The 13,147-nt window shown below is 40.6% G+C and overlaps 1 protein-coding gene across 5 annotated transcripts; it reads right to left on the reverse strand.

Annotated features, from left to right (window-relative positions):
* Window positions 1-4,556: 4,556 nt before the first annotated feature.
* Window positions 4,557-12,762, reverse strand: LOC145436895 (carbohydrate sulfotransferase 1-like). Of its 5 annotated transcripts, none has more exons than XM_080314086.1 (5): window positions 11,857-12,762; window positions 11,046-11,173; window positions 9,077-9,179; window positions 6,634-6,748; window positions 4,557-5,367 (listed from the first exon to the last, which is right to left on the reverse strand). In XM_080314086.1, exons 3-5 carry the CDS (start codon window positions 9,136-9,138, stop codon window positions 5,146-5,148), a joined length of 399 nt encoding a protein of 132 aa, XP_080170212.1. In that variant the 5' UTR covers window positions 9,139-9,179; window positions 11,046-11,173; window positions 11,857-12,762; the 3' UTR covers window positions 4,557-5,145. The 5 variants fall into 4 exon arrangements, 2 of the variants coding, with proteins under 2 accessions (XP_080170212.1, XP_080170213.1); XR_013914474.1 differs by having other exon boundaries at window positions 4,557-5,340; XR_013914472.1 differs by having other exon boundaries at window positions 4,557-5,349.
* Window positions 12,763-13,147: the final 385 nt, after the last annotated feature.

Consider the following 13,147-nt stretch of genomic DNA (forward strand, 5'->3'; position numbering starts at 1 on the left):
TTGCGCCCACACAGTAAATTTCATAAACGCATAATGGCATGTCTTCATGAACTTCAGTCTTTTTTCGGCTCATTTGCTGCCTCCTTTCACGAGTTCGGCTTTCTCTTCGTCTGGGCTTTTCAGTGCGCTGTATTACAGCGGGATCGGCGATTAGGAGCCCAGATAAACCTCCGACACATAGAAACATGGCAGAGCCGAGACTCGAACCATCAACTATCGAAATCGTGACTACAGTGTTTAACCAACTGCGCCACTCGCTTCCCCTCAAGAAAATGGTAAATGCTATTTTGAATCGTCAACCATGGACGCAAAAGCATAAGTTTATGCATATTTTGCAATTTACCCGTGGTATTGCCAATACTTTTGTTAAAGCTTGTGAAGATATGGAAAACTGCTTTGATGAAGCTCTTGCGGTATTGAGAGACAATTTTGGTCAACCGTTCCAAATAAGTGACCGCTACATAAACACTGTTATAAATGGCTCGAAACTTGTAGAAAGCGACAACGATTCTCTGCTGTTATTTCATGCATCGTTAACTGCTTGTACCAATAAGTTAACCAAATTTGGAACAATTCGTGATGTTTCACGCTCCATGGTTAAACAAACTACCGAGAGACTTACCCCTTCTTGGCAGACTGGTTGGAGAACCTTAGTGGCGGAGGTCACATTTGACCTGAAAACCGAACTGACTGTTGAACATGTAAATGACTATGTTCGCCAGAAAATTAGAGAAATCACTAGCAAATATACCAACCCTAATCATGAAATATCCAAGAAGCAAGTTACGGGTGTTTTCAAAGCTGGCAAGCCTAAGGCATCATTCAGCACAAAAATTGTGACTCCAACATTGGAACTCTGCTTCATGTGCAACGAAAATCATTTCTTGAATCAATGTAACCAGTTCCGCAAATTGCAGTATCCTGATCGCGTTGAATTCGTCAAAACCAAAGGGCTCTGCTTTATGTGTCTGAAGTCATGAGACTTCGGAAAAGCATGCAAACGCATTCAAGATTGTATAAGGCCTGGTTGCAAAGGCAATCACACAACACTTCTTCACCCACCTGACGAAAAGATAAAGAAGGTTGCTAACAAAACCTTGGATTCAGCAAATGAACGAATTGAAGGCCAAGGCAAAATGTCTATTCAAAAGAAGCTACCTCCTTCTTCAGTGCTTCCTGCGACGACAATGAATATGATGATGATGTATGTGTGACTTTGAATGTAGTTCTGGTAAGACTACGGATTGTTGGCACTGACGAGTACATCGTCACTTTGGCATTAATTGATAATGTAAGCAATTGTTCATTCATATCTGAAGAACTCGTGAAACTACTCGGTCTCGCTGGGCCGGAGCGACACGTAACTTTCCAAGCAATCGATCCATCAAAAAATACCAAGAAGTCAACCATTGTTCGTGGTTTGGCTGCGAGGGATCAGAATACGTACCTCTAAAGTCACTGATATCTACAGAGCGAATTGTTCTGGACAAAGATCTGCGACCAACAAAAAGTGAGGTAGGCCTACATCAATTTCCACAATTTAAAAACATCCCAATGCCAGATCTTTCTGGAGACATCGGTCTGCTGATTGGTAAAAACAATCCCAAAATTCATAAGCCACTGGAAACTATCAACGGACCTGAGGATTACTTTGCAGTGAAAAGTGCCATCGGATGGATGTTTACATGCCCTAAACATTCATTCAAGCATTCATTCAAACCAATCCAAACCCTTTGTGCAGGATGTGTCTCGATGAGGTCAATTCCATAGCAAATGACAAAACTGAACTCTCTGTAAATAATAAACTATCTATGGAAAAGGTGTCATCGACAATCCTACTTGACTCGAATGGGTACTACCAAATGGAATTACCATTGAAACATCCGGATTTAACACTGCCCGACAACAAGCATCAAGCAAAACAAAGAATCAATTATCTGCAGAAAAGATTCCAAAAGAATACAAAGTTCTTTGATGAATACAGGACTTTCATGTCTGACATGATCATAAATAGATATGCCGAGAAGGTTCACAATGATGGGCCTGTCGGTAAAACCTGGTATCTGAGCCATCACGGGGTATAACACCCTGAAAAGAAGACTGTCCGCGTTGTTTTTGATGCCTCTGCAAAATTCAATAACCTGGCGTTAAACGACTTTCTGTTACGAGGGCCAGACCTAACAAACAACCTTGTTGGTGTTTTATCGCGCTTTTGCAGAAATGAAATTGCGATCCAAGGTGACATTCGATCAATGTTTAACCAGGTTAAGGTTGATGAGTCTGATAGAGACCTGTTACGCTTCCTTTGGTGGAAGGATAATGACCAAACCAACAACTCGAAACGTACCGCATGACTGTGTTATTATTTGGGACTGTGAGCAGCCCTACACAGTCAACAAAATGGGTAGCGATCGCCCGGCATATTTTGCGCTTTCAATGTCAAAATGATGCTTCAAAAGATACACTTTTCGCACTACAGCTGCAGACTCATTAACCCTTTAGTTGCCGTTCATTAACCCTCTCGCTACTGCAGCTTACAACCGCTAGTAACCCTATCGCTACCTGAATCATTGTTGCTTTCTGGCAGATATATTAACCTTATGTTGCAAGACATCACAATTTGACAATATATTTTCATTATCGTGTTAGTTATAATAAAATCCACCACGAGCATACATTCAAAATACCGGTCAAATACGGACAGACAGTCATATAAAATGCATGAAACGACACAGTGATTTCAGTCGAGATACAGAGAGGAGAGATGTTCTTTCCGGGACAAGTTTGATACAACTATTCCTGTTCTTGAATTGAAATGCAGACAGAATCTGGTTTATCGAACAAGTCTGTGCCTTGGCGGGAAGAATAGGGTCAAGGCAATGCGGAGCTACCATCAGCAGCCAGCTCACTGTGTGGGACGCTAACTTCATTCAGAGCCCAATTGTGAATGATAAAACCCACGTTTAGGCTTGGCTTGGTCTCTGATATCTGGGTAATTCCACTGGCCTCATATTCCTCGATGTACAGAAAGCGATAATCGGCTGATCAAGGACATTGTCGCTGCAGGCTGAACCAATGCTTAGAGAACGATATTTTATGAACTGTTGCCTTCGCCAACGCTGCATTTCTTTCAATTCACCATCAGACGTATACGGATATTTGGGCATATCGCAGTAACTTCATGGCTTCAGTCTCTATCGTAAAATAAAGGCTAAATATATCAATAAAATAACTCGTAGATTAACTGAAATGAGTATCACAAATTTTAATCAGAAATTATTACAAGATATAGTATTTGGCTGAGCAGTTGAAATAGTAACCGATGTAACGATTGTAAATTCAGTCTCAGATAATGTAGACGGAGAAAATAGATGGTTGAGCATATCCCATGTTTCGTTAATATACCTAGCCAGCATTAATGAATGCAATAACAAATGATGTCAACGCCATAACCACAACACGTCAAGATACGGAGCGCGGTAACGATACTCTCCCGCGGTTTAGCATTAAAATATATATCAACAAGTCCGTAGTACGCATAACGGTCAGAGCACTTGACAAGTATCACGCTGTTCACTACCGCCAACCTGACACTTCAGGCCACGGAAAAGTCAAAGTCAGCATTTATATCATGTCCTATTTTACAAGCCTAACGCAAACAAGCAATTAATATGACTGATCTGCTATTCTCAAATCTCAAAAATAACCCGAACTATCTCTTGCTCCACTTATCTCAACAAAGAACTTCATCCATATTCCACTCCATCGCTACAGTCTCGGAAATACAATTCGCCGGTACGGGTGACTTATGACTTCACAATCACTCCACGCTCAAGTGCTCACGAACCTGGAAAAGCTAGGCAGAAGAAACGTCACGGTGAAGCCGCGTGATAATCAAGCGCAATTTGATTGGTTAATTACGCTGACACCAATCTCGCTGGCCGACCGATGGAAAGGAGAACAATCGATCTTCTGAATTCGAGAGCGATCAGTTTTTGTACATCAAAGGCGCCGCCTCATTGTAGTGCCAAAACGGTTGCGTTCACTTCTCTCCTGCACTGTCTTCGCCTGTTTCGGCATTGAATGTACACACTTCTGTTGACTGGGTAGCTGTGCCAACTTTGCTCTACGAACTGTCGCTGAAGACAACAAAAATTCCTATGACATAGATGTCATGAATACAGTTCAAAGGAACTTCTATGTCGATGATTTTCTTGATTCCTGTGAGGATACTCCTACTGCAATTCGTCGTGTGGAAGATGCCAGCTCTCTGCTGAGTAAAGGTCGATTTGAACTGACAAAATGGGCAAGCAATTGCAGAGAAGTACTGGCACCAATACCAAAAGCAAACAGAGCCAAAAATCTGAAAAATATTTACTTGTTAACTGATGAGCTTGCGATGGAGAAGACATTGGGGCTTGCGTGGAATATAGAAGATGATTCGTGGTGCTTCCGCGTCATGGAAAAAGACAAGCCTTGTACCAGAAGAGGAATTCCGAGTATCGTAAACTCAGGTTTTGATCCGCTGGGAATGGCTCAAATTATAGTGCAGCCAATGAAGGTATCGCTGTGTATTAATGCTTTCAGAAAACCGATTTTCGTCTGTATAAAATAAAAACCAACGAAGCAGGCAGAAATGCGTTATCTTGGGGTGTTGGATAGGACAGTTATATATCTATTGTGTATACGTGGAAGATTCCACCCCGCTTTCGTGGCTACACTGGTGTTTAAAAACCGTATATAACTATAATAAAATGATATATATATATACAACACACGATCAATATGATAGTGAATTATTTGGATATTACATCTTCATTGTAATGCGATGGTAATCATTTCTTGCTCTGAGAATGTTGTAAATGTTATTTGGTGATGCGAAGGGCCAGTCGTACGTCATAATGAATATCCAAGACACTGGACTGCTATGTCCTCGGTAGTAAAGGCATGAAATTCGACTTAGAGATGATAATGGCCCACAGGTTGGGAGCCCCTTCACTAATTGAAATATAAGATTGTTTCTTAGCGCACTTCAGCGACCTTTAATAGTGGTTTGTCTGCTTTAAGTTTCGAAAAAATATCTGTAACAACACTTGCTTGAAGTGAACGTGCTTCGTTGACAAATACTCAAATATACTATTTAGTCTAGTATGAGCGCACTGAAAGATCCTTCATTCCTTCTTCGCTTTCAAACAGTTCATAGCCCAACTTCTTCAGCACCTCTCCGCATTCCGCCTGGATACTCCTCACAGCTTCAAACGGAAGGACTCCTCTCCATTGCTCGACGATCTTCGATGGGTCGCGAACCGATCCGAACGGATTGTTGAAACTCTGAAGCACCTTCGCAGCCTTGGCATGAAATATTGGCTAGATGATCTCAACGTTAGTCTGAGGAGACAGCATAGGTATTCAAGTAGAAGTAATGGGGTGAATTTCGATTCATTTACAAGTAGAAGTGGGGATTTAGAAGGCGTGGTAAAACTACTTCAAGTGGAAGTATCAAATGAAGGCACGAGAAGTATCTAGAATTGATACTTTCAAAAAGAAGATTTGGTCGAATTGTCGTATACTTTTCGCAGTTAAATGGAAGAGACTAGTCAGGAAACCACAAAATGCATATTTGCGAGGATCGAAAAATGACTAAAATAGTTCCAGTTACCGTAATTCTATTTTAGCCAGTTTTCATCAAAATTTTATTCATAAAAGGTATTCAAACTAAATGTATAAATACTTTCTACTTTACCAAATCCAACACGTAAGCAAGTAGTTTTGCCACTATCACTTTCAGAGTAAGTAATGAAAGTATGCAAAACCGGCTTGAGTACTCAAAAAAAACACCTGGTTACTGACACTGGTCACGTCCATATAGGAGCAACTTACAACCAGTGTAAATCGTATTTCCCAATGACCAAATCAGGCTACAGGATTACGTGGTTGAAGCATCGCCCTCGTGTCGTATATGATCATTTTATGCGACAAACCAGTCCGATATTAAGCACAACAATGACATCTGTTGCTGTGCGTGTATAATTTTGTGAATGTGCTAACAGTATACAGTAGGGTTGATCAGATTTTTGTTAAATTTGACTGGGTAGTTGAAAAAAATCGAAATTGACTCCTTCCAACGTGTAGGATCCGAGCTATAACAGTAATAAAATTTTGATTTATTTATTCATTACAAAGTTTTCAAATTTTACTACCTACCCCATGAAATTTTTACGTTGTCTTCGGGAATCGATACATAACAAACTTCGCTTAGTACCAACTCGTAGAAGCAACGTTATCGGACTAGCATAAATAAATGATAGAATTTCCCACCATAAATACCACAATTTTCTACTCCAATGAGTTGGAATTGATCTGAATTTAGTATGCATCACTTTCGTGGACCACGTAACAACTTAACCAGCAAACTTTGAACTAAAATGAGCAAATATTTTTTTATAATTAAATCGAACATTTTACCTTTTATAGCCCCGCCTATACAAGTTGAGGGGAGCCAAATTCGAAGCGAAGCGTTTCTTAGACAAAATAACGATTTTATCTACTAGCCAGTAAAATTTACAAACATTCATTTTTCAATAACAAACCTATGCAGGTTAAAATACATGTAGGTAGTGGAAATGGCTATACCTGTTTGGTTCCATCGCCACCTTTCTTGACACTTTCCTTCGAAAGCGTAATGTTTGGATGAAGATGGTTACGAATATTGCGAGTCACCTCGGACGGCAATGGTAAGTCCATAAATCTAAAATATAATAACGAGCATTACTAACGCAAATTCGGGGACTAATCCTTCTATTAAACAGGAATTGGATATTGAATTTACCTACTTTCATTCCTGTGTGGTAAGCACTTACGTTGAGTACTATTCAAAGAATGAAACAACAGCATGTAGCCTACTACAAATTTACACGACAATCGCAGTAGTTTACTCTTAAATAATTCTTGAAATTTCAGTATTGTAACTAGCGAATAATGATCTGAAATTAAACATTTCTAATCAGGTACTAAATATCTACCTCAAAATAAGAGCACACAGTCTGTCTGCCGTTTTACTGAAATTAATGGTATCGTTTTCCCCTGAAGTAGTGAAAAGTGATACTTCAATTTCTCTCCACCGTCATGAGTTACTGTAATTCAGATGCGTGCGTACAGTGTCACACAAATCCTAGCATGCTATCAAACAGACTTGCTTAATGCAAATAGGGTCGACACATTTGCGGATCAAATAATATTTGCTTGACCACTTTAATGCATGTCTCGATTCTTGGCCTCTGTGCCAAAGACGCACGATCGCGCGATGAACAAAGAAAATTTTGTTGTTTAAAGAAATTCAGCAACTATTACACACATATTAAAAGATCACTCTGGTGTGGTTGCGACATAATTTTATATCTCTCGCGGCCCATACTATACGAACCGCAGAAGTACAAGATCAGGAGGATTTTAGATTTTTGCCACCAATCAGACAATTTTCAGAGATCCCGATTGGATCAGGATTCGAAAATTTCTTCAAGTTGCTAGATTAGGATCAGGGCAGGATTGAGTCCGTTGTTATCAAATCCATTTCATTGCTATCTACCATACCTACGCCGTGGCTTAAATAAATCTATTGCGAGCATTGGCTTATTTAGGGGTGGTTAAAATGTTCATTTAACATTCGTGCTGGGTTCGCGAACCTTGATAATTCACAAGTCCACATTCTGATACGAGACTTGGTAGGTTTTACACCAGTATTTTTCAAAGTATCAGTTGCGACCTAAACATTCCTTCCTGAGACATGATGAGTTGTACTTTTACAAGTGAACCAACGGTGACCACATTGGCCACCTCTTTGACGGGATCGCAAATGCAACTTGCTATTGCGGAAACCAAATGATTTGCCGCATCTTTGTTGGCTAAAAGATGATATAGATTCCGATCACCGAGGTTTAGTATTTATAATGGTTGTCGACAATCGGACACAGTGTGTTCGTATCAAAATGCAACCGCATTGTGCTTTAGGGTCATGACTCAAATTTCGGAACTCGATTGGTTGGGATACTGTTGTCAAATTCCAAATTCCACCTTGCATTTACCTAGAAAACGGTTTTATATCTATAGGACCCAGTGTTGGGATGACTCGAGTCATGACTTGACTCGAGACACCTTTTCCGTATGACTTGACTTGACTCGAGTCACTTTGCTAAAATGACTTGACTTGACTTGACTCGGCGTATCAGAAATGTGGATTGACTCGTGACTCGGAGCAAAATTCACGAGTCAATTTTGAGCCATCAAGCAATCGATGTCGATAAAAATCATTGTGTCTTGCATATGTTCGCATTGTACGCAAAACGCTGGTGTAACCCGTGAGAGCGACCAATCATTCAATGATCGTGCGTTTTACTGAGCCTCCATTGTTCTCTCACAAATAAATTGACCGCAAATGAAGTGATCGAAGCTTACAGCTTACGCTGTCGTAAACTAATGAAGTAAAGTAATTTAATACCAAAATGTCTATTTCTCTTCTCTGTTCCTTACCCATACCTCTTGTTTTATTGAAATTGAATTCCAATATAGTTTGTATAGTCCTCAACCATTGGCGCAGGCCAGAATTATATCATATCAATTTGTAAATGGGTAATGTATCGCATCTTATCAATTCGTTTATCTATTCTCTATTTCGGCCGGTAACTGTAATCCGAGCCTATGCAATTACTTACGTGGTTTAGCATTTATACGTATATATGTGAGCGATAAAGCGCCTTCTTGAGTTTATATTAAAACCCTTTATTCGTTTATATGTCTAGAAACAATGAACACTTAATCTGTATTTCTGACAGTTAGCAAAATGCACAGACGTAAGCATGCCTCATGCTTCGAAAGGGCGACTTGACTTGACTTGACTCGACTTGAATCGAGTAACCTCCGAAATTCGAGTGACTTGACTTGACTCGAGTCACTTTCGAAATTCGATTGACTTGACTTGACTAGAGTCAAAATGAGCAATGACTCGAAATGACTCGTGACTCGAAGGTAGTGACTTGATCCCAACACTGATAGCATCTTTACAATATATATTCAAACCCACTGGAAAACTTTGCCGGCTCCTTCGATCGTATTGGTCGCGAAATCCTCGTACCTTATTTTCATGTATCTTCCGTCAGCAACGATAGACGATTGTATTGTCTTGCCTGTCAGTGAAATATTGCGTAAGAAGTGTAATAGTATAGAACTTTAGGTGGTAGGGAACGGAATAAATTAGAAAAGCTATGTATGGAGTCCTGCAAATTATAAAACATATAGTAATATTCCTAGTAGAGCATTCCCAGTGTATAATTCTATATAGTCTATACTACCATACTGTGAGGAAAATCGCCGATATTTTTTACCTTCAATGGTCTATACCGATATTTCGTTGGAATTGTGATATCGATGCGATATTATTGTCTAACCCAGGGGCGGGCAACATGCGGCCCGCGAAGGGATTTTGTCCGGCCCTCGGACAGTTTTCTGTCTTATATGATAATGTTGCCCGTGGCTACAGTCTTCCGAGATTCCCCGCTATACCTGCTTATACGACGTCATATTTTATATACTGTATGTTATTTTATAAAATATACATGTATACACACTTGCACAGCGTGCGAGTGGAGCTTGCGCGTAAGTTCGTCGAAGCGAGAAGAGTTACATAGTCGGCATTTACGATGTACTCAACCCTAATATCGTTTGTGGTAATCATGGTGTTTGTAGACTACAATGGTCATTTACACCCGACCGATATTTCTAATTTTTGATTCCGTAACCGCCGACATGTAACACGACACACTTGTAGTCTTTTGTAAACACCGCCTATGCCAGGGGTCGCCAAGTCAAAACGGGTCGCGGGCCACTTTTCAAATTTCGTAGATGCTGCGGTCCGCATGAATTCAATATCGAGATAAAATAGGCCAAACAGATGAAAAACGACGCTATCTCCTCACCTACTCAGCCCTAATGAATTGATATCTTGCTAAATGTGGGGCACCGGGCTCCTCGAACGCCTTGAATTATTAATTAGGGAATGCACCGTGTGTTGATTGATCAGAGCATAGTGTCCTATATGGTGTGTACACATGCAAATCTCACGGCGCAGTGAAATTGGTCTACGTCACACTTTCTCTTTGGTCAAAGGCAATTTGACGGCAAGTTTTGACCGGCTTGCCGAGCATTAAATTTGATAAAACGGGTATTAATCGAAAGCTACCGCGGTACTGATTGCGAAAATATAAATTCTATTCTGCTCGTGGTCCTGGAACCGCTCAAAATCAACTTCGAATATTGCATTGTAACGGAGTTTGGTATTGTGACGCAACAGTCTGGGAGCAAGTGAGGAGCAGAGTAAACCGCAAGCGTATTGGCCCTTGTTGCGCAACCGATTGAACATTCACACTCTTACTCTCGTGCGCACTTGCTCCGTAGCTGCTCAGACGGCATGACTGCGTCACAATACCAAACTCTGTTACGATGCAACATTCGAGGTTGATTTGGTGGGGGACGGGGGTCCAGGACCACGAGTAGAATAAAATTTATATTTTTGCAACCAGCACCACGGTAGCTTTCGATTGATACCCGTTTTATCAAATTGAATGCTCGGCAAGTCGGTCAAAAACTACCGTCAAATCGCCTATGACCAAATGAAATGTGTGACTTAGACCAATTTCATTGAGCCATGAGATTTGCTTGTGTCCACACCATATAGGACACTATGATCAGAGAGAAGCAAACATGGCGGCGCCTGTATGACAATGCTGTTCTCAAATCCACATCATATCCTCGTCATTATCGGCGAGAGATGGCTTTGAAGTGACATTGCTGTCGTTAAAATACATTCAATAAATACGATTTATTCCTTGTATATGTGGATAAATGGCCGAATAATGTATCGATTCGGCAATCCGGCCCGCCAAGTATTTAATTTTTCTATATCCGGCCCGCCGACTGGAGAAGTTGCCCGCCCCTGGTCTAACCGATAATCGGTCAGGCTCTGTTGTATACCTAGATTGCGTTTTTATTCTGACCTTGGGAGACGCTGTCCAGATATTCGATATTCGCATTTTACCTGGGACAGTATTGATTTCTGATTTCTCCCAATACTGTTTTCATCTCTGACTTGCCTTCAAGCTTCATACGGGAGGACGCAATCGCCCTGAAATTTCAACAAGAAATATACCGGTGCTAGTTTTCATTAAATAACGAACGCTGTTCTGTTACTAGGACGCGTCGAACATCAATATGAACAAGCATAAAATATATGTAGAAAGCCATAGGTAAGTTTAGGTTCGTTGATTACAATTTCAGCAAATGACCTGAGATTAGGATTGCATTTAAAACAAAAATCAATTTAAAACAAACATGTTTAAAACAAGGCCCTTGTTTAAAACGTTTTTATTGTTTGTTTAAACATGACTTCACGAATCTCAAATTGTGACGTAATAGTGGTTTGGCATGGACAATTGAAAATCAAGGGTAAATATGGCTCCTTAGACGAAAAGGGTTCCGACCACTGTCAAATACAGACCAGAACTATCTTTAACCGGGACTACATCGTTATGCAGCATTTTTACGGTCGGCGGTCTTCATCATCAGAACACCCATTCCGTACCAAAAATCTATATCAACTTGCTATTACTGTTGAACCGACGCGATTTCGAGTTGCAGCCACTCCACAACGCTTACGTGGACTATATTGGGTGCAAACCGTCCGTTGACTCACACTACATCTTTTTCGACAGTAGTTACACAACTATGCCTTAATCATAACAACGTTTGGAATTTTTTTCTAATGATGGCACTTGTTTTAAACACTGTGCGTTTAAAATGCACCCCTACCTGAGATCTCGAACTAGATGAAGAACGTAAGTTTCCTTTTTCATCCGCTTAAGATGCCGATATATATCTTCCAAGTCTTCCACAGAGCAGACCCGAGTAGTTTTGGTGATGATCAGACTAGAGTTTTGGCACACGTTTCTCAGAATTTCATCGCGCATTGGATATCCGCAGTTTCCATTCGGTTTCAATCGCTTACATGCCGTCCGGTAACTGTTTTGTAGTCCGACACTTGCGCCAGTGAAGCAAAACCCGTTTTTCCTGCACGATGCTCCGTCTTTCCAGCCCGATACGCTGAATCCGTACTTGTATGCTTCATCAAGGCCCGTGAAGTTACAACTGAGAATTTGTTTAAACAGTCTTAGTTTTCTTTTTTTAGAGATACCGGGAGTGCAGTCAAATCCGAATGGATATAACGGCTCGTACAAGTATGTACTGTTGTTGGTGGCGGCAAAAACTTCGCCTGTAAAACTGCTACCGCATCTGGTTTGGGTCAAAATGATTAAAACCTTTTGACGGTCTTTTTCGCTTGATAAACGACCGAAAATGTTTGGAGCGTCCTTGATGTAATTCAGTGTGAACATCATGCCGACGACAAATATCAACACCGCAACCGACACTTGTCTTCCAAGCGTTTTCATGGTTGAGAGATGACCGAATCAGACCAGGCCCGTAGTAGTCTACGTCAACGACGAAGGAGCTTTGATTCGTAAATACTTTCGTGTGATCGCTGATAAATGGTGTCTCGGCGTGATGATTGACTTGGGGATGTTGAGTAGAGTCAACATACGTTCATTGAGTTAGAATGCATGGTATTGGTTCGATCATTCCTGGCATAGGCTATATGTAATGTGTATTTACATCCCAGATCAAAACAGCCTATTCTGTAAAGAGACCCAATTCATTGTTATTGTTAAACATATAATTTGGTGTGGACAGCAATTCAATAATGCACGCCACTCACTGAAAACCAATCCTTCATTAATGGAATATGAAAACGCCAACGACTAGCACAGTGTTTCGCAAACTTTTTCCGCTCGCGTATCACTAATTTTTTATTGTTTTACTACAACGCGTACCACCTAGTTCCCAAATGACTAATTTTAGTCAAATGTACCAGTATTATTGGTAATTGGCGTTGTTAATGCAGCATATTGCCAATGAATATTACAAAAGCGGATTAAATTTAGGTAGCTATATCTGTTTCCTGTCTACAAACAAGATTGTCTATACGGGGGTATGATATCATTCATGACACATTGTCCGCTGCCCAGGTTCAACTGGACGATCCCGG

Source organism: Botryllus schlosseri, chromosome 4 (assembly GCF_051294905.1).
Source record: "Botryllus schlosseri isolate E-star chromosome 4, Bs_hap1, whole genome shotgun sequence".
In the NCBI taxonomy this organism is placed as follows: domain Eukaryota; kingdom Metazoa; phylum Chordata; class Ascidiacea; order Stolidobranchia; family Styelidae; genus Botryllus; species Botryllus schlosseri.

What these genes read in the sequence shown, in the direction of transcription:
- LOC145436895 (XM_080314086.1), bottom strand. Translation starts at nt 9,138, where the DNA reads ATGAAAATAAGGTACGAGGATTTCGCGACCAATACGATCGAAGGAGCC. An exon ending in GGAGCCGGCAAAGTTTTCCA is followed by an intron (nt 6,749 to 9,076) that starts GTGGGTTTGAAT and finishes ATTATATTTTAG; the next exon opens with ATTTATGGACTTACCATTGC. An exon ending in GTGGCGATGGAACCAAACAG is followed by an intron (nt 5,368 to 6,633) that starts GTATAGCCATTT and finishes GAGATCATCTAG; the next exon opens with CCAATATTTCATGCCAAGGC.